The sequence below is a fragment of the Pinus tabuliformis genome, chromosome 9 (genome assembly GCF_031772625.1).
Source record: "Pinus tabuliformis cultivar Carrire ecotype Pingquan chromosome 9, CPIR1, whole genome shotgun sequence".
In the NCBI taxonomy this organism is placed as follows: domain Eukaryota; kingdom Viridiplantae; phylum Streptophyta; class Pinopsida; order Pinales; family Pinaceae; genus Pinus; species Pinus tabuliformis.
The window spans coordinates 1014212334-1014239611 of record NC_142307.1 but is presented as its reverse complement, the minus strand read 5'-3'; the positions used below and the strand labels follow the sequence as shown (position 1 = coordinate 1014239611).

Genomic DNA, 27278 nt, shown 5'->3' with positions numbered 1-27278 from the left:
TTCACCATGAAAAAACTATCTATCTTTTTTTGAGCAAAAGGCAGTTACATTCCTGCGTTTTCGAGTCTCACATTCCTGTGTTTTCGAGTCTCCCGCAAATTCTTAGTACATCATAATATATTTATTGTGCCAAATATGATCTTCTGGATATTGTATACTTTTTATCTATAATTGTATTTAGGTTTAAACCAAAAAAAAACATGATAGCAACAGCTCCTAAACTTTCTCATAGTGGTAGTCGCTACTACTACTTATAGCTGCCTTCAACCAACAAAAAAAACCAAAACAATTACTGAGCATCTTTTATTTTCTTTGATGTTGCTTTAGTTTTGTAAAATAATGTTTTAGTAATATTATTATTTATTTTAGTAATAATATAATAATATTAAATATTTTATATATTGATAATAATAATAGGTTAATTAATAATGTTATATTATAATAAAATCATTAATAATATTATTATTAATAACCTAATAACATTTAGTTTCACTCATACTAATATTAATACTTATATAATATTAATAATAATTATATAATACTAATATCAATATTACAATTAATACTTTTTATTTGACATTTAAAATATTATTAATAATTATAATAATATTACATTAATACGTTATTATATAATTAAAACATATAAATAAATAAATAAATATATATATATATATATATATATATATATATATATATATATTCATTTGACCTATAATAGTTAAAAATATTTGATGTATTATGTTATTAAAAACATAATCTAATATAATATCAAAATTGTTCTTACTAATAATACTAATAATAATATTAAAAAAATATTTATATTAATTATATTAATATTATAATTATAAATATTAATATTATTTTTTTTAAGTTATCTATGACAGTGCAAGCATGACTTGTGGTTTGAAGAGTCGAGGTCTCTAAGTGATCAAAATCACTCAAAAACAATACCTAATCTAAACCACACTAACCCTTAGCTATATATTGAAAAACACCTTTTTAATAATTTAAAAAATTATTCATTTCTGATTAACAATCACTTAATTTCCGTACAAACTTTAACTATTATGTATAACAATTAAACCAGTTATACATATATTTCACAAAGAGACTTAAACTATGACCTATCAATGATCACGTTTGAAGTCTAACATACGATGAACTCCCTGCTCTATTTTTTTTTCCATTCATATCATATTTTATTAATGAAGAAACAATTTCACATATAATTCTATCTATATATATATATATTTTTTTCCTCCTTTGTATGATATTTTATTAATGGAGAAACAATTTTACATAATATTTAATATATTTTATTTAAAAAATTTATTAAATGTAGTTAATATAATTATTAGGTTAATATAGGAGTTGTTTTTATATGATTTTTTGATTTTATGGTGTTCCCAGAAAAAATAGAGGTGAAACTTTGATTTGTGTTATTTAACTGGTTACGTCTTGAAAAATCTTTAGGCCACTTTGATTGTGCATGGGTTAAAGCTTGTGATTTCTCTAAATTCCTGTGAGATTTTAGAAAATTTATACAGAAAAAACCCATAGGAAAAACTTCCAAAAAGTGTCACTAAAGACAACTCACGTTTATATACGTTTATTTTAGAATAAGTTTTATAAAATTTTAATTTAATATTAGTATTTGTTAGGTAAATGGTGGAGATTCAACTTCCATAAAATATGATGGAATGTTTACAATAGTATTCCATAATAGTAAATAGAAATTAATGGTTCAAATTTATCTCTAGATAATTATTTAAATATAAAGGCCTAGTTAGTTAATTATTGACCACAATCCATCACATGCCAATCCATGTCAAGTTGATCCTCTTGAGAAGAAAATTATCTAGAAACTCTAGGCTCAAACACTCCTAGAGTTAAAGCAAATTGTATACTATATAGGTTTAGCAAATTGTATAATGATGATGATGATGATGATAGTGGTTAACGTCCACTGAGACCAAATTGGTCTATCGGACGTATAATTTTCTTAGTTTTTAATTGTCTAGCTCCTCGTCTTTCTTGGCGAGATTGGTGTTGTAGCTTTCTTTTTTTTCTCTACGGTCTTCCAATTCCGTTTATCTTGCATCTCCTTCATCTCTTCTGGCTCTTGGGACATTGGAGTCTTAGCTTCACGACCTATTGTGTTTGTCTTTTTGAAGATAGTGGGAGAAGAAGTTTGGTCTAGGAGATCTGCTTGGCTCTTAAATGAAGATTTATTTTGTGCGATATTTGAATCCTCATAACTGTTGATGCTTGAGGGGTTGTCAAGTTCACTTTTTTGTTGTTGGACGAGGCTTTCTCCCTACTTGTCTTGAGAGTTGTTTCTTTCTTGCCCGATTTCTTGTGATTTAGAGTTTTCTCTAGAGTATTCTTCTTTGCTAACCTGAATGCCTTTCAAATGAATCAGGTTCCCAAGGCGCACATCATGTTGGATATTATCCTTTAAAGACCCTATGAACACATCAATCCTATGCTCCTCTGGAATATCTTTTACCCTTATGTTCAATTTTTGGAACTCCTCAATGTGCTCCATTATTGAACCCTTTGTTTGAGACTTATCAATTGGCTAAAAAAAGTGTTGCTTTTTGTATCCTCATAATGTGCTATCAATTCTTCCGTAAAAATTGCCCAATTGATAAACTGTTTACGAGAACAAAGCCATTGATACCATACAAACTGATTTGGTTCCAAATATAAAGTTGCCATACGTACCTTTTGTGTGTTTTGCACATTATTGAGATCGAAGAATTGCTCCATCTGTAATATCCATGTGGCGGGATCCTTGCCATCAAACTTCCTCATATCGATTTTTGGAACATGGTGAGTCTTCGATCCAACATTAGAGTCTATGGAATCATGATTAACATTTCTTTTGTTCTCATCATGAGTTTCCTTTAGTACTCTTTCACCCTTAGTGACTATTTCTTGTAGCAACTTATCCATCTTATCATCCATGCCATCAATTTTAGCGTCCATGCCATTCACCTTAGCTTCCATGCCATCCATCTTAGCTTCTACACCTTTCTTTAAACCATCCATCTTCGCTTCTACATCTTTCCTTAAACCATCCATTTTAGATTCTGTTGCTTTTTGTGCAAGTGACACTCGTTGCACTTGTTCTTGCAATTTTGATATATCATATAGCATTTCTTCTTCTTCTTCATGAGTCATGCTAGAGCTTTCAGGCTCCTTACTAGGTGTTTGCATTTTCTTTCCTCGGGGCATTAGTTACCGATAATAATTCTCTAATATGCCCTTTGAATTCCTTCAAAATAAATTTTCAAACCAAGCTTAAGCAAAAATTAAAGAAAATCTACACACCTTTTTTTCACTTTGTAGGAGCTCAATATTGCCTCCGATGTATCTCTGTACTTTCTGATTATCTAGTTTTGAATTTGTGACTTGTAGTAGCCCTCCATGTCCTCTTTCCAATGCCACAAGTCTGACCCAAATTGGATTCTCCAAGGAAGAGTTATGTGAAATCTCCCACAGTGACTTGATTATAGACTAGTTCAGTAGAGTGAACTTGTACGACGTGCCACGTGTCCTGTTTCAACCTTTGACTCTAAAAAATATATAAAAGAAAACTACAGTCCGTCCTCTTTCTGTACCTTCTTACGAAATTTCAATCCGATGCTCAGAAAGAAAGTTATGACGAATTTCCCCAGGTCACCTGTTTTGAGTGTAATTCAGGAGTCTGCAAAAAGACCAACTTCCTCAGATCATATCTCGAAAATATCGCGTGAAAAACTCTGAAATTCGGACCCAAGGTTCAGCGCGATTGCTTGTCAAATGGGTTTGTTTTGCGACTTCTGAAACATCACAGAAAAAAGTTATAGCGAAAATGCCATGATGACCTGTTTGGAACAACGAAACCCTAGAATCCAAAGCTCTGATACCAAATGTTATGAAAACCGGCTCAAGAAAAGATAGAAAAGAAAGATCAACGCCTTAGAATTCAGCCTCTTCGAGGGGCAACCTCCTTTACATTACATAAATGAACAATTCTTGGATGATACAAATGACAAAACCTCCTTTCTATATATAGGAGTCTAAGGAGTCACAATATAATCCAGCCGACCTAATAATAATAATATAAAGTGACAAAAATAATAATAGAGGGATTTTATGGGGCACAGAAATAACAATATGTGGGTAATAGGGGCACAACAATATAAATAAGGGGTATAACTACAATAGTAATGGGGTAATCACTAGTATTATAGGGACCCAACATTCTAGCTACAGGTGGGAAGGTCAAAGACGGAGAGGGGCTTTTGCACGAGGTTATTTTATGGGATTTTCAAAAGGTGAAGGGAGACTCCTCTGTTTCTTCATCCTCGTGCTAGAAAGAGGTCGCCATAATACCTCCATCTTTGTGTGAGGATGTTAACAGGACATTGTATAATATTCATAACAAGTATCTGCTTCAAATTCTACAACAGAAAAAACAGGTAATCCAATTATTTCTGAAGATAAAAGGCCTCCAACTCAATCCTCATTGCCCAAAATGCCATTTGTTTCAACTACTGGACTAGGCCCAAATGGGAAAACAATCAATGGATTCTTGTACAATTATAGCAGAGATGAGGTTAGTATAGTTTGTGTGTGCCATGGCACATTCTTGTCACCTGCAAAGTTTGTGCAGAATTCAGGTCGTACAAACCTTTCACATCCTAAAAGGCACATTGTTGTCAATCCATCCCCATCTTCAAATGAAGATGCATCAACCCTGCAATGAAAAGTTATCCAAATAAAATCTTGGATGTATACCTAAAAAAACGTTTCCCTAAGGGATTATCTCTATGTCACTTGCCCCAGGAAAGGTTTTTGAAACTGAGTGACTAGACATCCAATTTGGAAGCACTCCTCTTCTTCTCACAGAGTAGAATTTTGCTTCTAGACCTGGCAATCCCAAGATTAGGATTCCAATCTCTCTATGGTTTGATCCCTCCTGTGTGACATGATTTCCATTTCTATTCTCTCCGTGCTCTGCCCTATCTATATAGCATGCAGTTCAATTCAATTGCCATTATGGGCGAGTTTCATTTCCAATTTCTTTGTGGTTTGCTCCATTGGTATGGTACGAGTTTCAATTCCAATTTTCTATGGTTCGCTTCACTTGTATGGCATGCGTTTCAATTTGAGTCTCTTTGTGGTTCGTCTCAATGTATGACACAACTTTCAATTCAAATCTCTTTCTAGGTTGCCGCAGTTGGCCTGCTCCACCTCTACGACTTGATTTTTAATTCCAATCACTCTATGGTTTGGTCCATCTGCATGGCACAAGTTTCAATTCAAGTCTCTTTTTAGGCTTACCCTCCTGTATGGGATACGTTTAAATTCCAATTTCTCTTTTGTTTGCCCCATTCTTATAGCATAATTTTCAATTTGAGTTTCTCTGTGGTCAGCTTCACCTTTATGGCATGAGTTTCAATTCCAATCCCACTGTAGTTTACTATTTTCTCCACCTCTATGGCATTACTTTTAATTTGGGTCTCTTTATGATCTGCCCGATCCGTATGGTATGAGTTTCCATTCCAATCTCACTATGGGTTGTCCTACTTGTAATAATGGCACATGTTTATCAAAATTATCTCTTTACTACGTACCCATTCTACTCTTATTTTAGTAGATGGGTTCCCTGAAATCTATGCAACCTCTTGCAAACACTTAGTTTTATGATAGAAGTATTCATATATATGATTAAAAGTAGAAGTCGATCATATTTAAGTAGATCCAATCTTGGTTCAAGAAGTCAAAACACTGCAAATCATCTTGGGATTGAGTGGTCTGTGGGCTGTTGTTTTAAGGTTTGTTTGATCTCTATGCATTTTCTCAAGTAATTTCATTCAAATTTTCTACATGTACTAAGGATTTACAGTCTGTAGATCCTGATTTTGTTGTCTTGATGGCATGGTGCATGTCAGGTATCTGAGTCCTCTTTCAGCAGTTCCGCTAGTAACTCTTGTTGCTCTTGGGCTCTATGAACTTGGGTTCCCGGGGTAAGTGGACACTGAGCACCATTTATGTTATGTTCACTTGGCTTAAACAAATTCTATTTCAGAAGCTGATCTCTATTGCACTCACTTGTATTAAACAAATCTTATATTTGCTTGAATAGAATTCATATGCTTCAAGTTTCAATGAATGCCAAAACTGCATTTGAGTTATATGGGTATAGAATTCCTGAGCTTGAGTGCCCTAGTCCAGAATTTTGTTAGTTAATATGGAAAGCTGCAAGGTACTCAATTACAGTGTGATTACAACTCGGTTTGGAACAAAAGGACCTGCTCAAGTAGGCTAGCTAACTTGGCTAGCACCCATATTGCTTGGATAATTACTGGCTTGATGACGATTTCTATTAAACAAGGTCCATCTATTGGACTTTCATTTATCTTGAAGCAATAAATGTTTTGGTGCTTCAAATTGAGCCAATGAGCATTTTCTGGAACTAGAGAGTGATATAGAGTCATTTTATAGTAATGATATCTTAAGCCCCCTTGCAAAGGCATTAGTAGGAACTAGCAGTACAATTGCTTTCTGATATTCTCCACGCATAATGCGAGAATTATTAGTTATTCATAGCATGTTTAAAATATAATTTTTTTGGTAAACGTTGTTTTCCTTTGAAATAAAGGCTTCAGCTCCTGTTGACAGGGCACTTTAGGCTTACCATTAACTTTAGCTTCATGATTTTCTTCACTATGAGTGCATGGAAATTATTGCAGCAAAAATGAAATGACATTGGAAAAGTAACGAAAAATATAGTATGCCTTTTCAGATGGCATTCCATGCAATGTATCACAGATTTCTTTTGGGCATTGTCATCTATCCTTTTGTACTTTTTATTATGTTCTACATATGGGGGATTTTTTTCTTATGCATTTTATGCATCATGATCAGATATGCTTACTATTGTTAGCTTCATCCTAGGTATATACTTTTCAGTTTTTCATGACAAAATCATTTATAGTTCTCCTGAGGGTAGGTAGCATTCACACATGTTGCCACCAATATAACAGGGGTCGCTAGAGTTGCAAGATCATCCCCATGTTGTAAAATTTACCTGATAACATAACAACAAAGGGAAATTCTAAACATCCATTGCATCTACCTTGTTTTTTAAGAAAGTTCTGAGCATTCTTGAATTGAATGTTTGCTTTGGAGATTGTACATGTTGGTGGAAGAGAGTAAAAGGAAGGTCATCTTCTCTCTGTATTGTTATCGCTAGGCCATCACATGTAGAATATTTCTACACCTTTCTAACCAAGTATAATTTATGTAGTAGTATTAGAACCTGAAAATGTTAGATCCTTGTGTACCTTCAATTGATGCAATGATGATTCAGCTATATTGGTCGATTCCAAAAAAAAAAGGGTTCAATAGTTAGTATATCATTTGAATAGATACCCTCCACATGTCGTTGCCTTGAACCAATAACATGGAGATGTGTGCAAGGGAACCTATTCAATGGAGATACATCAATAGGTGGAGCACTCCAATGAAACAAATTCCATAATAAGTTGACTGGTTTACTTCTTAAGGAAGATGCTTGTTCTTTTAAATATAGGCTGGAAAAGGTCAGTCCGTTGGTTTACTTGTTTGCTCAATTTCCTTCTTAAGGAAGATGCTTGTTATTTTAAATATAGGTTGGAAAAGGTCAGTCCCTTGGTTTACTTGTTTGCTCAATTGTTGGGGGAATGTACCATTTGGAGGAAGATGCAAGTATTTGGAATGGCCTACGAAGGTTGGAGTACCCACTTTGGGGCCCCACACATATTTGAAAGTGTTTCTTGCAGAAGTATTTACCCTTGAAGCGCCTTTGGAAGATGGATGTTAAGCATTGAAGCCCTTTGTTTCCAATGTTTATGGAGGTATTCCTCTCTTTGAGGGCTATTTGGTGTAGAGTATTGTACATGTGGCATAAAAAAACTTAATTTTTATATACAAATCTGTGGAATAAGTTCTCCCTCTGGCAACTGTTTTTTTAACCCATTACAGCCCTAGAGTCAGTCCTCCAACAGCAATGCATCTTTCCACTTCAAAAATACTAATATTTTTTATTGCAACTACACATATAACATAAAACTTAAAAGGTAATTGGAACAAACCTAATAGTATATAATATATATTGTCAAACAAAACATACCATAAACCTCAAACTTCAGTATATAGGAACAAAGCAACCCTACCAATAATTAATCTTCTATATGACTTGGACATATATAAATTTTTTATCCATTATTATTTGCTTAATTTTGAAAACCGAAGTAATTTTTTTTATCAAAATTCTACGAGGCTTATTTGTTAATCAGGTAGTTGATCTATTTCATTATGTACTCTGCAATGCTTGATGACAAACTATGAAAGGTTCGTAACTTTGCTATCACGAATGTGTTTGAACATTTGTGCAGGGTTTCAATGAAATAACATTTCATTGTATGTATTTACAAATAAGTGATTTTGGGATCAAATCCCATAAAGTAATTTTATATTTTCTCTTCAAATTCTTTCAAGTTTTAGAAAGTAAAACCAATGAATTATCAATATAATTTTACCATAATAAAAACAATTAGAAAGAATTTAACCAGCTCAAATTGCTCATCTCTATCTCTTCTAGAAAACTTCCCATATAAAAATATTGGGAGTATCCAAAAAGAAAACTTTTAATTAAGTAGAAATTTATACAAAAAATATTATTTTAATCAAATTAAAACTTTTCCAATTCAACAATTCCAATTTAATAATCTTATCGGTCTCTCTTTATACCTTTTGAGACAATTGCTAGTATATATACCAACCATGTACTTGATTGATAGGTTGATTTTAAAGTGTACAGGGAAATTGTAACAAAATGACATGAGAGTCTTTCAAAAAACCACATAGTAAATAAGTATACATAATAGATGAATATATATTTTAATTTAATGATTATATTTTCCAACAACGACACTCAAAACCACATAGTAAATAAATATGCATAATAGAGTAATATATGTTTTTTCTTATGACTATTATTTATTTTGAGTATTGATTGGTCTATATTAGTCAATTTTAATGGACTACCCTTCCTAGAAGTCACCATATACAGAAGTGTATAAAGACTTCTTAAGAAAAGGAACACATCATTATTGCTCCAAAATTCTCCGTAGAGCCTACTTTTCATTTCCGTCATCAATTGAGAGTACCTATTCCTTGAGTCTTTGGTGTCTTCTATAGACATAGTCTTCACATCTATCATTTGATTGGATTCCCTAAGTTCTCTTAAATCTTCCATTATCAGGGAACTGCAACCATAAATTTTTATTATTTGAAGTGTTTTCAAATTGAAATAACTCTTTGGAAATACCTTCATTGCTGAGCATTCTACTATGATAAATGTTTCAAGTACTGGCATTGCTCCTTACTTTACGATTGGCAACTCTTCTAATTCATGTAACCCAACAATTGAAAATATCTTCAATAAAGAAAATGCCTCCTTTCACCGAATTCCTGAGGAAACCTCTTTAATCTAGAGCATTCAATTATTTCCAATCACTGCAGATTGTTGAGCTTATGAAGATGTGAAAGTTCTTCCAACATATTACACTTGTATAATATAAGACTAGTCATATTCTGAAAAGCACAAAAACTATTTTCCATTCTAACCAAGTCAGGACACTCCATGTACAATTTTCTCATATATAGTTTTCTCAGCTTTGACATATTATTCATGTCACTCGGCAGAGACCTCACCTTTGTGAGCTCTAACACGAGGGTGTTCATTTCAATCATATTCCCTAATGTGCCTTCCCTAATAAAGCCCCCATTCTTTGTTAAATGGAGCCCGGTGAGTTGCTTTAAGTTGGCCAGACGCTGATGCTGGCCACTTTTTTGCATTTCTTGGGCTCACGTTTTTCCCATAGATTGGTGCATCCATACATTGTCAAACCCTGCAAAGAGGTGAGCCTTGAGATGCTGCAAGGTAGATACTACAAATGACCACATTTATCCATGGCTAGATGCCTTAAAGATTTCAAATTATGAAGGGCAGACGGCAATTCCGTGATTCTAGAGCGGCTTAGATCAAGGATCTCTAGGTTTCCAAGATTTGTAAGAGATGCAGGTAGAAAGTTGATGGGCATACCTGATAAAAAGAGACATCTTAGCTGTTTCAAACACCCCACACTCTCCGGTAATGACTGCACTGACGTCCCACTCAAATCCAGAACCTTAAGAGAGACCATTCTCCCAATAGCCCTTTTTGGAATTTTTGTTAGACATTTGTTACCATCTATTAACAATGAACATAGTTTCAAAACTCTCGTAGACTCAGGGACCGAACACAGTTCGTTATTACTGAACAAAATCTGACTACATCTGGAACATTCATTTTCATTCAACGTGCTCAAATCCTGACCCACATGGCAAAAAAAAGTTTCCTCGGCCTCGGCAACACGGATTCCCAAATCGCGCAGGAAGTTGTGTATCCTGACGAAGACTGCACCCGTCAATGCTTCTCACAACGGGTTCAATCAAACAATGATCTGCCAAAAGGTTGAGATAAACCCCTCCCACTGCGAATGGGTTGTAGCTAAGTTGATGGCGATATTTTCGTGCTAGCAGCCCTTCTCCCACCCACAATGGAATCACATGGTTGGCATGAATAATTTGGTCTTCTGTGAATGTTGCGGCCATGTATAGAAAGCATAATTGCAAATGAATATCACATTTAACTCATGGAATATAAATGCAAGTGTCCAATCTATGCTTTATTGTCCACTTTTACATGCAATTTTCTTTATTAATTCTTATTTTCAATGACCATTTACATTTATGCCTTACAACGTTTCTTTTGCAATATCTGGTGCAAATGCAAGTTATATTATTTTTTAAATAAATTAACATAGAATAATATTGTTTATATATTTATATATATAGAAGTTGTTGTTGTTACAGAAATGCAGTTAAAATCCATAATTCCAAACACATTCTAAAATGAAAACATAAAAACAATTGAACGATGAAATATACCAACCACATGCATAGCAACGACCAGGTTTTATCATGGAAATCCCTTTTACGGAAATATTTTTTCACACAATTCAATACTTTATTTCCTTCGAAACTCGAAAGAGAGAACGGGTCCAAATAGAATGTTCATGTCAATCCTAACATAACGTTGAGTGACTTTCTGACAGCTACACATATTAAATTTATAATTATGCACAGCTCCAAGCAAATTTAGTAGGTTAGCTAGTTGGTTCTGTCATTGCCAATGGATAACCTTCAATATTTGATCCGCTTTTGAAGAATCTGCAATCCCACATACCTGCATGCACGGCCACGATGTAATAATGGTTCCCATTTTTAGATACGAATAAATAGGGAGCCAATTGAAATATTAAAACTATTGTAAGAATTACCTTCCAAGCATTAGAGTGGTGGCCTGTGGGTTTGTTCCAGGACCATATTTGAATGTTGAGCCATCCACAATCCTTAGACGATCGACCCCAATCACCTGATATTGCCGGTTAACCACAGACCCAACATGAGATCCTCCATGGAAATGCCACATTGTGTTCAGCGTCTGATTCAAGAACTGAGCCACGGCTGCATCGTCATCGGTGTTGTTTGGCAACGGCGTCCCAATGAAGCGAAATTGAGGCGAACTGATCGAACCATTAGCTGCTGGATATGTAAAGTTCTGCAGAGACGCTGTCTTGAGGATTTTGGCTATCACCCTCACGCAATCCACGGATCTCTGCACGTCCTCTGGGTGCGAATAATAGTTAAATCGAACAGACGGATTGTCTCGAGGATCCTTGGTGCGTAGCCGAAGCTCTCCCCTCGATAATGGAAACGCCAGTTTCTCAAATATGTTGCCACTATACTGCACGCTTCCATTAGCCGGCAGGACGAAACTGCTGGATTCGATGTAATTTTGAGAGCCCTTAAGAATACCCACTGCCTGAATGCTGGACACGTTCAGGGGTATAGGGGATTGCACGCTTATGCCTGCACGGGGGTTGTCTTGAATCCCTTGGCCTACTGCAGGCAAATCTCTAAGTAAAGGAATATTGAATTCTTTGAGATGTTTACGTGGGCCGATTCCGCTCAACAGCAGCAGCTGGGGGCTGCCTAGGGCTCCTGCCGAGAGGATTACCTCGCTAAGTCGTGATGCTTTTCTGAGAAAAACTTGAAGAGACTGACCCTTTTCGTCCGTGAATTCTACTCCAATGGCCTTCGGCTTCCCAGAGGAGCCACCTTTCTTTCCTGCAAGTTTTGATCATAATCAAAATACTCAATATATGTACATTTAAAGGCCTCGATATAAATCTACTTATCCAAACTGGGTAATTAAATAAATTTATTGGCAACCAATGTTGTGAAATGGCAGTCATGTATAAGAATGGCCTCTGTAACTTCAAAGCAAGTGTATGATGAATTAATTTACCTGGAGATGTAGAGTTGTTGAACAGAATCCTGCTGACGGTGGCGTTAAGAAGGACTACGATATTGTTTGGGTTGGCAGACTTGTAAAGGTCTGCTGCTGTGTGTCTCTTGCCATTGTTATCAAAGATGGAGGCGCTGGTCTTGGTTCCCTCCACATGATCCACCGTATATCCATTATCCGGAAGAACTCCGGCTTCCAGAAGCCCATTTCTGAAAGTCGACGACCAACGCGAGAGGGGAGAGGGTTCAAAAGTAATCTGCTTCTCCACCCATTCATACGACTTCGTTACAAGTCGCTCGTCCCACTTCTCCCTACGAACAATTTCAGGGTTTGCCCTGCTGTAGAAGCCCGCATTGAGAGCAGTTGCGCCTCCCAGAACTCTGGCCCTCGCTAAACTCACTCCATCCTCCGAAATAAACGTCTGCGCTGGGGAAGTGTAATTGTCAGTCTCACCCAATATCTTTCCAAAATTAGATAAATCCTCGATGTCCGGATTTCCATAAGGAGATCCTCCCCTCTCTATTACTAAAACTGAATGCTTAGCAGAGAGCGTTGTCGAGAGCGCAGAGCCGGCCGTTCCTCCGCCCACTACGATGTACTCGTATGTTTTTGAAGCTGTTGCTTGCCCATCCACAGTGACAAACGGATACGGAGTGGCTGCAAATCATAATACCCAACAAGACACAAAACAAACAAGAATTACCCAACAAGACACAAAACAAACAAGAAGACATTAATTCAATCACGGCATATCAATGTAAGTCGTGTGTTGGGACTATCGGTTGTCTTCCTCCCTACTCAGGTTAGAATCTCAAACTATAATACGAGTTGAGCTGTGTAACATGATTATCTATTTTGATTCCTCAAAAAAATAACAAACAAGTGTTGTTGATGGAGATAACTAATAATACGAGATTAATATGATAAACTGCTTTAAAAATAATAAAAAAAAGCATATCCTTATCTACATAAAAAAAACCTGACATGAATATCATATTCATCCCATACTCTTACCCGAGGTTGTTGGGGTTGCCTGAGAAGATGATAATCGCTGATTGCTGCTCATCGTCATTAGCATCAGCAGAAGCAGAAACCTGCATGCAGGAATATTGACAGCCATTATCATCCTGTCAGCCTCAATTCAATTCCTTCACTTGTTTGGAAGATGTGGTTCAATTTTGGTCTGTTTATGAAGCTATTTATAAACCCTTGCAGTTGGAGCTTATACCATGCAACTGTATCACACGTCATACCGGCCCCCAAGCATTGTAAACAAAGCGAAAACTTAGGTGTTTGACGTGTAAAGAAAGTTGAGATCGCACTCAATCGCGCAACTCCGCCATTCTTTCTCCAAATTTCCTAATGAACCATCCTGTCATGCATCTTCTTCAAAACCGTCTTCACCTTTTTCACCATGAAAAAACTATCTATCTTTTTTTGAGCAAAAGGCAGTTACATTCCTGCGTTTTCGAGTCTCACATTCCTGTGTTTTCGAGTCTCCCGCAAATTCTTAGTACATCATAATATATTTATTGTGCCAAATATGATCTTCTGGATATTGTATACTTTTTATCTATAATTGTATTTAGGTTTAAACCAAAAAAAAACATGATAGCAACAGCTCCTAAACTTTCTCATAGTGGTAGTCGCTACTACTACTTATAGCTGCCTTCAACCAACAAAAAAAACCAAAACAATTACTGAGCATCTTTTATTTTCTTTGATGTTGCTTTAGTTTTGTAAAATAATGTTTTAGTAATATTATTATTTATTTTAGTAATAATATAATAATATTAAATATTTTATATATTGATAATAATAATAGGTTAATTAATAATGTTATATTATAATAAAATCATTAATAATATTATTATTAATAATAACCTAATAACATTTAGTTTCACTCATACTAATATTAATAATAATTATATAATACTAATATCAATATTACAATTAATACTTTTTATTTGACATTTAAAATATTATTAATAATTATAATAATATTACATTATATATATATATATATATTCACTTGACCTATGATAGTTAAAAATATTTGATGTATTATGTTATGAAAAACATAATCTAATATAATATCAAAATTGTTCTTACTAATAATACTAATAATAATATTAAAAAAATATTTATATTAATTATATTAATATTATAATTATAAATATTAATATTATTTTTTTTAAGTTATCTATGATAGTGCAAGCATGACTTGTGGTTTGAAGAGTCGAGGTCTCTAAGTGATCAAAATCACTCAAAAACAATACCTAATCTAAACCACACTAACCCTTAGCTATATATTGAAAAAACACCTTTTTAATAATTTAAAAAATTATTCATTTCTGATTAACAATCACTTAATTTCCGTACAAACTTTAACTATTATGTATAACAATTAAACCAGTTATACATATATTTCACAAAGAGACTTAAACTATGACCTATCAATGATCACGTTTGAAGTCTAACATACGATGAACTCCCTGCTCTATTTTTTTTTCCATTCATATCATATTTTATTAATTAAGAAACAATTTCACATATAATTATATATATATATATATATATATATATTTTTTTTTTTTCTCCTTTGTATGATATTTTATTAATGGAGAAACAATTTTACATAATATTTAATATATTTTATTTAAAAAAATTATTAAATGTAGTTAATATAATTATTAGGTTAATATAGGAGTTGTTTTTATATGATTTTTTGATTTTATGGTGTTCCCAGAAAAAATAGAGGTGAAACTTTGATTTGTGTTATTTAAACTGGTTACGTCTTGAAAAATCTTTAGGCCACTTTGATTTGATTGTGCATGGGTTAAAGCTTGTGATTTCTCTAAATTCCTGTGAGATTTTAGAAAATTTATACAGAAAAAACCCATAGGAAAAACTTCCAAAAAGTGTCACTAAAGACAACTCACTTTAACACTTATTTTAGAATAAGTTTTATAAAATTTTAATTTAATATTAGTATTTGTTAGGTGGAGATCCAACTTCCATAAAATATGATGGAATGTTTACAATAGTATTCCATAATAGTAAATAGAAATTAATGGTTCAAATTTATCTCTAGATAATTATTTAAATATAAAGGCCTAGTTAGTTAATTATTGACCACAATCCATCACATGCCAATCCATGTCAAGTTGATCCTCTTGAGAAGAAAATTATCTAGAAACTCTAGGCTCAAACACTCCTAGAGTTAAAGCAAATTGTATACTATATAGGTTTAGCAAATTGTATAATGATGATGATGATGATGATGATGATGATAGTGGTTAACGTCCACTGAGACCAAATTGGTCTATCGGACGTATAATTTTCTTAGTTTTTAATTGTCTAGCTCCTCGTCTTTCTTGGCAAGATTGGTGTTGTAGCTTTCTTTTTTTTCTCTACGGTCTTCCAATTCCGTTTATCTTGCATCTCCTTCATCTCTTCTGGCTCTTGGGACATTGGAGTCTTAGCTTCACGACCTATTGTGTTTGTCTTTTTGAAGATAGTGGGAGAAGAAGTTTGGTCTAGGAGATCTGCTTGGCTCTTAAATGAAGATTTATTTTGTGCGATATTTGAATCCTCATAACTGTTGATGCTTGAGGGGTTGTCAAGTTCACTTTTTTGTTGTTGGACGAGGCTTTCTCCCTACTTGTCTTGAGAGTTGTTTCTTTCTTGCCCGATTTCTTGTGATTTAGAGTTTTCTCTAGAGTATTCTTCTTTGATGACAGAGTAGTGTTCTTTTTGTGCTCCTTCCCACCATGTAGATTTGTGGTGGTTTTTTCTAGTAGAATTTTTCTAGGAGTCTTTTGGGCAATTTTTGGCTAGATGGCTTGTCTCAAAGCAGGATCGACATCTGAAAAGGACAATTTCATAATCGAGTTTCTGGTTCCACACATAGTCTTTACTTGTTAGGTTTATTTCAGCTGGGAATCCAACACTGAAGTCCATTTCCACACAGATGTGTGCATAGGTGGTTCTAGCATATTCCTCTGTTTCTGGGCAACTGCAGTAAAATTTCCCAATTGAATTTCCAATGGCTTTTAGTGAGGAGAGATTCCAAAGATGCAAGGGTAGGCTTGGCATTCTCACCCAAACTGGTGTTGAGGTTATGACTGTTGTTGAGGGATTGAATGATGGGTTCCATGGCTTCCTGAATAAGCCTGAGTTTTCCTGAAATCGAGAGCCAAAATCTAGAATACATTGTCTGCTTTCAGGGTTTTCAAAATCTACTATAAAGAAACCCCTAACATAGGGGTAGATATTAATTTCATCAGAAATGACAGGTTTCCATACCTTCAAGATCCAATTTTTGAGAGTTGTCAGTCATGGCCAAAAACCATTGAACCGACAGATTAGGGCACTTTCGTAAAACTTCAAAGCCTCATCGAGTGAGGTGTGGACCACCTCAACAGTAGGAGCTGGGGCTTCACTGACAATATGAGCAGGACCCTGCCCTCTAGAAGCAGGCAGAACTGAGCCAACAGCTATTTTCGCGAAGCTAGGAGCCATATTTTACTTGCCCATAGAACACAGCCGCAAAGAAATAAGGCAAAAGATTAGATCTAGATCTAGCTGCAGAAGATTGAATGGGTGGTTCGTTTATGAAATTAGTTGTTGCCTTTGATAACCCCACAACATGAAACAACGGAGAGTGCTGAAACACAGCGTTGGAGCTGAGACCCAGCCACATAGAAATAAGGCAGAAGATTAGAACTAGATCTAGCCACAGAAAATTAGCTCTAGAACCCAGCCGCAAAGAAATAAAGCAGAAGATTAGATCTAGATCTAGATCTAGCCGGAGAAAATTAGATCTAAAACCCAACCGCAGAGTCTTAGTAAGCCTTTTAATCTCCAAGAAACCCTAATAGGAAAAATCCTGCTTTTAATATCGAGAATCAAGTCCTGCTCCAGATAAAAGTAAATCACCGACAACGAGGACTTCACATCTTCCACTTTAAAAAATCGATACACCACCAGTTTCGAAATCAGCTAAGTCTTGAATAGGTGAAATGGCTCAACAATTGTAGCTTTTGAAACACATTGTATATCCGTGTAAGTATTATAAAAGAAGATATGTAAATCAACGCCCTGCTTCTAGTAAATCTAATTATGAGGGCTGGAAATTACAGCGTCAAACAAAAATACAGAGCATTGCAGCACATTGGCAAGAGAACAATTATATACATGTAGGTGTTATCACCCCAAGAAACTCGCCTCGGTTGTATATCAGAGATGCTCGGGAACATTACAAACTCAACAAATAGTTGGATAAATTGGTGGATGAATGAAACAAATGCTGCATTTTCAAGCTAGATAACCACTCCTACTATGCTTAACCCCAGACATGGGTGAACACCCCTAGACTACAAGGCTTTTAACCACCAATTACTCACAGTTTTAGAGACAATGTGATGATGGAGAAGACTGATCACACCAGCAGATGCACATGACCTTGTGATGGCCAGCGGCAACCAGTTAAAAGGTCTGTAAATCTGTCTTTTAATACACATATAGGATGACAACTCTCTAGTATTAAAATAACAGAAACCTGCAACCAAATTCAATGATACATGCTAAATCCTAACACAGAGGTGGGATGACAGCCCCTCTAATGCTGAACATTAATAGCACATAAATAAATACAAAACAAGTAAAACCTAGAACAAGAAGAAGAAGTGGAAAGTGAGCAATCAACAACAAAAGAATCTTGTATTAGCTGGAAATACAGAGCAGAAGCTACAGGTTACACAATAGTTACAGTCTCCAGAAGTTGAAGCTTATAACAGAATAACACTCATCAACCTCATTACATCGTTTTTCTGAGTATATATAGAATTTGTTTACAAAATTACTCTGCTAGGCTATGTGTGGAGGTGTCTTAATTGGCCACCAACCGCATTTACAGTTAGATATGGGTCCTCTGCTACAATCTAAATGTTTTTATGAACAAAATGGCTCTTTCTGTACTCTGGTTTACTTCTTAAATGGGTGAAGTATTCTTTGCATGACTTTCAATAACTGCAGAAGTCATTTATCTACTCAAGGTGCTCCTTTTTGTCCTTCGCGGGTACACTATGTTGAATGCAGTAGCTGAGGGCTTTAATGCGCAGGTCGTTGGATCGTGGCTTCCTCCCTACTTTGCGTGCACAAGACAAGCCGAGAACACTTTAAAAATACCTTGAAAATGAAGAAGAGCCAAGATAAAATGTTGGCCATTGGATGGATTACATGGACGATCAAGATCTGCTGACGGGAGGCATAGACAACACCAGGACAATATCAACCATCGGATCGCTTAAATGAATGACGCAGATTGGATTACGGAGGTCATCGAGGAGAAACGAGGATGGATGAACAATGGTCATCGGATCACTGTCGGGCAGATCCGATGGCTAACGGGAGTGGAAGATGCGAGGGAGTTAACGGGCGGGGAGGCAACGGTTTTATGGGCGGGTGGTTTCCTCGCACCGCTTTTAGGCAGAGGGCGGTTTACGTACACATGAGTGCAATCCTATTAAAATGCGCCACGTGGCGGACGGGATAGCGGGGAAACCGCTTTCCCCACTGACTAACGGAGATGTGGTTTTATGGGAGTGGGGGCAGCGAACATCGTTGGATCATACGGGGAGTGCAATCAGACGGTCGATAGATTAAAACACATGCACAAGGTTGATATGACAGGTGAGAGCGGGCTCGGGCTTTATTAAAGCTTAGGGTTATGATTTCTTTGTTATACGCGTGGGTATAAAGGGTTATGTCTATAATGCTGGGGAAATAACAAATAAAGGTTTAAGCAGGGTTAAAAAGTTTTCGGGCTTTTAATACGAGGAAACGGGGTAAACAAAGGGTTGGCGGGGTTTAATAGGTTTTACACAAAAGAAGCCCAGGAGCCCGAAAAAGGTTTATGAGGAGTTTTGGAGGAAAAACAGAGAAAAACAAGGTGGCAGGAGCTATAAGGATATGAAACAAATGAAGGGGAAAAAGATTAAAAGAACTGCTGCTAGCCCCTCCTTGGAGAAAACACCATGGCTGAGTTGTCCTTGACCCTCCAAAATGCTCAATCATGTAGCAGAGCTAAGAATAGGCCAGGGAACAATTATATACATGTAGACATTTGACATGGGAGTGATATACTTCCTATTTTGACACATTCAATGGTGATAAAAGTTGCATTCAAGCCCACAATTAAACAAAGTTGACTTGAAATTCCTATACTAAAATGAAGCGAAAAAAAAAGTTATAACACTACCTTAATGTTTTGTCTCTTTTATATATATATATATATATATATATTTCTCGTTAAAATATCTTACATATTTCAACTCCAAATTAAAATTAGAAAAAATATATCTTATATTCAAAATTACAGTTTTCAACGTAACAATAAAATTAATTATTGATTGGTTAACCATCACATAAATTGGAATATAAAAAGTAACATGTAAATTTTAACTATTTTATGTTAAAAATTAAACCAAATGTCCATACGTTTCCCAAAGATCTACAAAATCACGTTTGAACTGCCCCTATATAGGGAAGTCTAACAATAAACTTCTTCCTCACATATTTATGGTAGCTAAAAAAAATAGCAACGTTGTTATTAATGAGATAAATATATATTAAATATAATTATTTTTAACATATTAAATATAATTATAATTTAGTTATTAACAATTATTAGGTGGATAATAGTGATTTAATTTCTATAAAATATATTGGAATATTCATAATAATAATAAAAGTTAAGATCTATATCAAATTGCCATATCAAAGTGTAGTATTGATAAACCATAATATTGACTATGACATTGATATTGTAACAAAAAATATTTACAAGTAAGAATTCTCTATAATAAATGGCAGTGAATCTTCATAGTTAAAAATGTTATTTAATTGATATATTAATTCTTCTTAGAATTAATAATAATAATAATTTGAAATAAAATTATAATTTAGTTTAGGTTTATAAAAAAAAAAAATTTCATTTCTTTTATTTCGACAATGCAAAATGTATATTGAAATAAATATGTTAATAATTATCATAAATTAATATCCATCGTGTTTATTTATAAATTAATTTAAATAATCGCATAAGTATTAATTTTCAAATATATTAACCATTACTTTTAAATTCTCATCGTACAATTTCTTTTTAAGATAAGATAACTCAAATTAAACCATACAAGTACCAATTTTTAAAAATATTAAACATCACGAACTCTCATTACACAAGAAAGTCTAACATACCATGAACTCCTCGCTCCATATACGATTTCTATTTTTGAAATATGTTTACTTAATTATATTATTTTTTAAACATATTGACATAGAATAATATTATTAATTATATATATTGAGTGAGATTAATAGTTAAGAGTATGTGTTTTCTCTTAAGAGGTCATAGGTTAAAAATTAGATGGGGATGTTACACCCCATGCTACATGAATAATTACCTTACTATTACTATTTTTACTTTTACTTTATTGTTGTTTCTCTATCATAATGTGTAATTATGGCTGATATGATCAAAACAATTTATGAATAATATATAATGAGAATAAAGGTGTTTTCAAGAACAGGAAAACAATTGTAAAACCTCCTAAGGTAGTTAGGTGGTTACTCACATTTTTCCCCAAAAGGAAAATTCAAGGAAGGCCTAGGGGGCTGAAAAATTTGGGACAGGAAAGTAAAGAAATTGAATGAGAAGGAAGGACTCAGCCAAATATTCCAAGGAACCTCCTTGAGTTGGGCAAAATAAATCAGTGGGAGTCTTGGAGAAAGCAGAACTGGACAGATAGTCTTGATGTTTCGCAGTGATTCAATTAACCAGCAGAACTGGAAGAGCTCGAGGGAGAGTTTGGATGTCATCACCAGAGTCGGTTGGGTGGTGAGATCTTCCAGGGAACAAAGTCATTGCATAAAGGAAAGAAACAAGAAAACGAAAACATAAAAGTATATAACACAGTTGGATTAAATTTCTTTACCCTTTCATGCACAAGCTTCTAACAGAGGTGGAAAGAAAAACTCAAATACTATAGCACAATGAAAGAATAATCGTAATATATAATTGCACAATTAATGTTTATGAAGAATGAAGGCTAGAAAATTTCTTATTTTCCACAGATAGAAGTTAAAATAGTATCTTATATGGTGGTTTGTTCCAAATAACAAACACACAATGGAAACATATTTTTATTTCATAAAAGACAAATGCAGAATAAACGATAATATGTAGGTTGAAATTATTTTCTTTTCTTAAAGACAAACACAGAATACAAATATGATTAAACCTATTCTCAATAGACAAATGGTAAATATCAGTGTAATTTGCACAGTTAGGATGGGGTTGGGAATGACCCCAATATCCAATCGGACCATCTATTAACATTAAAAAAGTTAAGGAAATTTAACTCAAAGAATTATACTATAAAACTGGACCTTATAACTCTTTAAAACAATTATGTACATATATAATAAAGAAAAAATATATGGTTTTCAACTTGGAGTCATTAACTGTCGAAGGATTCTTGAAAGTAGTTACTAATCAGAAGGTAAGTAACTAAGCAAGACGAAGACTCCTCAAGAGCATACATCCCTGGCGTAGAACAACTTGACCCAGTTAAATACCTGGTTGTCAGTGGATGACTTTCTCCTAAAAAAGCTTTCACAAGTCATCCAGTTGAATTTACAACCAGATACAAGAAGGGTTTGAGTCAGAATAGCGAACCAACCTGGAGGGAGATACCATAAGTTGTGGGTGAGTAAAAAAGAAATGGTCACGAAACTCCACAGAGAGAAACAAAAACGTCGGACATGCTCATAACTGTTACCTGAAAGAGGAAAATGAGCATAAATTAGAAAGGTAACTAAAACAAGAACAATTTAATTCATAGCACATAGAGTGGCTAATGAGGGAAACGTTTGTACCTCGAATTACGTTAAACCCTTATGTAGATTTGTATGTATGGACACTATGATAGGGCCATATAGGGTTAGCCAGGGCCATCATAGTATAACCTCGAAAAACCCCAATATGTTGTGCAATTATTCGCCTGTTGAAGGGACTTGCAGAGAACCCTTGGTGCTCAATCGACCTCTTAAGGAGGAACACTATTGCAATGTGGAAGAATGGCCCTACGTTTGAAATGCCATCCATCACCAAAACTCTATAAAACCCTGTGGTCAGTGGACGATTTCTCAAATGGAAGAATCATAGATGTTAAATAAAATTACATAATTTCATTTGAAAGTATTGTATAATAATAATTACTTGGATTCAATATTGATTCAAAGAGCCGTCAACTAGAAAATCCCCAAAAGTTAGTTTGTAAATTCAAACTCAATAAAGATCTATACTGTGGTGATAAAATACTTAAGGAAAATACAAAGGTCCTATTACCCTTGGCAATCATACTTATATGAAATTTAATCATACCATTCAGGTAGCAGTCTTTACCTACAGCCAGTTCTGCCTAGGAATTGAAAACCCTAGCAGACAACATTCTTTGGTTGCAGAGCTCGAGAGGACATCAGAATGACTGAGGGTGAGGCATAGTTAGGATTTTGATAACCTAACGAATGTTTAAACAATCATGAACATCCAATGAAACAACTTCCAATCCAACTAAGAATCAACACAAATGATTCACTGACAACTGGTCATTCAAACCCGCATCGATAATGTTCCAGGATTTTTTTTAATACATGCAACCATCGGGCAAGAAAATGAGGCAACCAAAAACGAGCCAAGACATTCATTTAATTAAACATTAATAACAACACTTGCCAACAATAAATATTAACAATGATTTGATTAATGAGTTTATCATAGGAGTAATCCAACATCGTGCAATGGTGTATTATTTTTTTAGAACATATATATCCACTATCCTATGTCTAGATCCAATATTAATACACATATTGGATAGCTTGGGAGCTTGGTAAACGTAATTATTATTATTATTTTATATATGTAAATATTTATTAAAGTTATAAGGTGAAGGTTGTGGCATATGGTATCAAACCTCAAGGTTATGGCACTGAGGCTACTGGGAAAAAAACTAAGTGGAACTGTGTGTGAATGATTGAACACAGAGAGAAAGAAAGAAAGCCGCAATGAACGAATGCAGAGGGGATCCAGACCGCCAAATCAATCAGATGCAACGTATGTAGGGGACAATCCAGAGATGTGGATACAATTGGGAGAAGAGTCTTTCCAGGCCAATGCTTCCCTACTTGAAATTGTTCAGTAGTTACGTGCTGAGATGACTAATTTGAGAATTGATAATGAGAGATTACGACAAGAACAAGAGAGAATTCTGAAAAGCTTGTCCAATCAACAAAATCAACGTGGACTAGACCCCAGTGCTGGTAACAGAGATAAAACTACGACCTTCCATCAAAGGAAAGATAATGCTAAATTAGTAGAAGGGAAAGATGATGATGAAGGATGTTCTGATAATGTCTCTAAGCAATGAAAGTAAAAAAGACATAAAAATGAATTGCAAGGAGAATTTAAAAAAAAAAAACCCAATATTTGAAGGTGAAACTGAAGAAGCGGCAGAAGCATGGTTGATAGATATGAATAAATATTTTCAGATCTACGAATACAATGATAACTTGAAGGCTCGGTTGGAAATATATCAGTTAAGAAGCAAGGCCACACTATGGTGGGAAGAAATAAAAACTGTGAGGAAAATTGACGAACAACAAGTCACATGGAAAGAATTTTAGAAGCATTTCAAAGATAAATATTTGACAGAGTGTTATTATGATGAAAAAGTGAAGGAGTTCCATGATTTAAGGCTGGGAGCCTTAACTATGGATGAATATGTAAAATGATTTACCTCTTTATTGTGACATGTATCGTATATGCAAGAAGAGAAAGCTAAGATTCAACGTTTCATCAGTAGTCTACCTAATTTCATGAAGGAAAAGTTAGAATTTGATTATCCAAAAACAATGGATGACGTTGTGTGAAAATCCCACATTTGTTATCAGCAAATGAAACAAAAAAACAAAGGTTCGAAAGGGGGATTGAATTGGAGGGGAATAAGAAATTTTCCCCCAAATAGACAAACAAAAATTGTGAGTGGAAGAAATTTACAGCAAAGAACATTTAATAAGTTTTCAGCAAAGAATCAACCAAAGGTTCCAGCACATATTGAAGGTAGAGAAACCGAGGGAGTCAATAATCCTGTGAATGCCCATCAACAGAAACAACCTCTATAGTGTTGGGGGTGCAAAGAACCCATTATTACAAAAAATGTCTACATAGAGCCTGAATGAAGCATCTTTCAAACATGCAGGGATCCTCTATGGTTGGGGAGGTGGAAAGGAGCATGCCCAAGATTAATGCCACATTAGATGACCATCAAGCATAATATCAACCCACCATGATTGAATGTGAAGGTATGATCGCTAATCAACTTGTCTCTATTTTGTTTGACCTAGGTGCTAGCTTAAGCTATGTTAGTCCTAATATTGTAGAAGAATGCCAATTGCAAAGCATTAAATTTAAAAAACCTTGGCTAGTTCAGTTAGCTACAAGGGATAAGAAAAGAGTGACTACAAAAATAGAAAATTGCCTTGTGAACATCTTAGGATAATAGATTTATGTTAATTTGAACATACTTCCATTGGGATCATATGATGTACTAATAGGGATGGATTGGTTGGAAAGTCAGTGGTCTTTGGTAGATTGTAAGGGAAAAATTGTTAGTTACCTTACTGAATCAGGACAAAGAAAATAAATTCAAGGAATTAAGAAAAATATTAAGTTACACCCAATTACTGCTAACCAGCTGGGAAAATGCATCAGAAAAGGTTGTCAAATTTATGTTGTACAGGTGGGATATACAAATTCTAAGAATAATATGACTTCTCTTGAAGATATTCCTGTCATCCAAGATTTCGTTGATGTGTTTCCTGAATCCATACCCAGGCTACCACCCAAGAGAGATATTGACTTTACAATAGAGTTAGTTTTGGTGCAGCTCCTGTTTCCAGAACTCCTTATCGCATGAGCATACCCAAATTGACTGAACTCAAAATGCAACTTCAAGAACTACTTGATAAAGGATATATTCGTCCTAGTGTATCTCCTTGGGGAGCTCCCGTATTATTTGTACGAAAGAAGGATGGAACCCTAAGATTATGCATCGATTATCGTCAGTTGAATAAACTGACTATCAAAAATAAATACCCTTTACCTCAAATTGATGATTTATTCGATCAAGTTCGGGGGTATTGTGTGTTTTACAAAATTGAATTATGATCCAGGTATCATCAAATAAGGATTAAGGAAGAAGAAATTTTTGAAATATCCTTTCAAACTCATTAGGGTCATTATGAGTTCACAGCACTACCTTCCAGTCTTATGAATTCCCCTAAAAATTTGATGAGTCTGATGAACGGTATTTTTTAGCTATACATAGATAAATTTATGTTCATTTTCATTGATGATATACAAATTTACTCTAAGAACAAGGAGGAGCATGAAAATCGTTTGAGAATTGTGTTGCAAACCCTATGGGATAATCAGTTATACACTAAATACAACAAATACAATTTTTACAAAAGCCAAATACAATATATTGGTCATGTTATTTCAGTTGAAGGTATAGTAATGGATCTAAAAAGGATTAAAATCATTATGGAGTGGCCCATTCCAAATAATTTCTCTGATACTAGATCCTTATGGCCCTAGCTGGGTATTATCGTCAGTCTATTGAAGGATTTTCAAAAATTTCCTTTCCCATGACATCATTACAAAAGAAGGGAAGAAGTTTTTGGTGGACTGTTGAATGTCAGCAGAGTTTTGAGCAATTAAAACATCTACTTACTACTGCACCTGTATTAAAGGTTGCAGACCCAGAGAAATCATTTGTTGTATGTGCCGATGCTTGTAAAGAAGGCGTTGGAGGAGTACTAACATAATAGGGTAAAGTTATAGCTTATGAATCTTGCAAGCTAAGGGATTATGGACAACAATACCTTTCTTATGATCTAGAACTAACAACAGTAGTACACACATTGAAAATGTGGTGGCACTGCCTGTTGGGGAAGAAATTTTTGTTGTTAAAGGATCATAGAAATCTTACAAGTTTCTTTAACCAAATCAGTTTAAATACTCATCAAGCTAGATGGACATCCTTTTTAAGAGAATTTGATTTTGAAATAAAACACCTTAAAGGAAAAGAAAATTGAGTTGTTGATGTGTTAAGCAAGAAGTTGTGTTGCATTTATGAAATACATTTCATCCCATTGAAGTCAAATTTCTCTGATATCATTAGAGAAGCATCCCTTAAGGATCCAAAATATACCTTTCTTTGGAAGCAAGCAATTAATGCTCAGAATAAGGGAGAAAAATATGAATATGGGATAAATCATGATAAACTACCAACATTTGGAAATCAAATTTATATTCGTAATCATAATTCTATTATACAATTTATAATAGATGAATTTAATGGGAAACTCTATTTTGCTCATCGTGGATACTAGAAACTACTTTCAACTATCAAGAAAGGTTATTTATGTTCAAGCTTAAGAAAAGATATTACTGAATATTTAGCTAAATGTTTAGAATGTCAGCTAGTGAAGGCATAATGCCAACACCCAGTTGGATTACTTCAACCATTTCCTATTCCTAAGTGGAAATGGGAGATGATCACTTTGGATTTTATTACAGGTCCACTGTGAAATAAAAACAAATATGACTCAATTATGGTTTTGGTTGATAAGCTAAGCAAAACGACTCATTTTATATGAGTAAAATACACTTACAAGATTGTTGAAATTGTTGATA

At 34.5% G+C, this 27278-nt stretch overlaps 1 protein-coding gene across 1 annotated transcript; it reads right to left on the bottom strand.

Annotated features, from left to right (window-relative positions):
* Positions 1–11286: 11286 nt before the first annotated feature.
* Positions 11287–13574, bottom strand: LOC149152152 ((R)-mandelonitrile lyase-like). Its single transcript, XM_089443393.1, has 4 exons — positions 13469–13574; positions 12455–13111; positions 11424–12264; positions 11287–11329 (listed from the first exon to the last, which is right to left on the bottom strand). Exons 1-4 carry the CDS (start codon positions 13572–13574, stop codon positions 11287–11289), a joined length of 1647 nt encoding a protein of 548 aa, XP_089299519.1.
* Positions 13575–27278: the final 13704 nt, after the last annotated feature.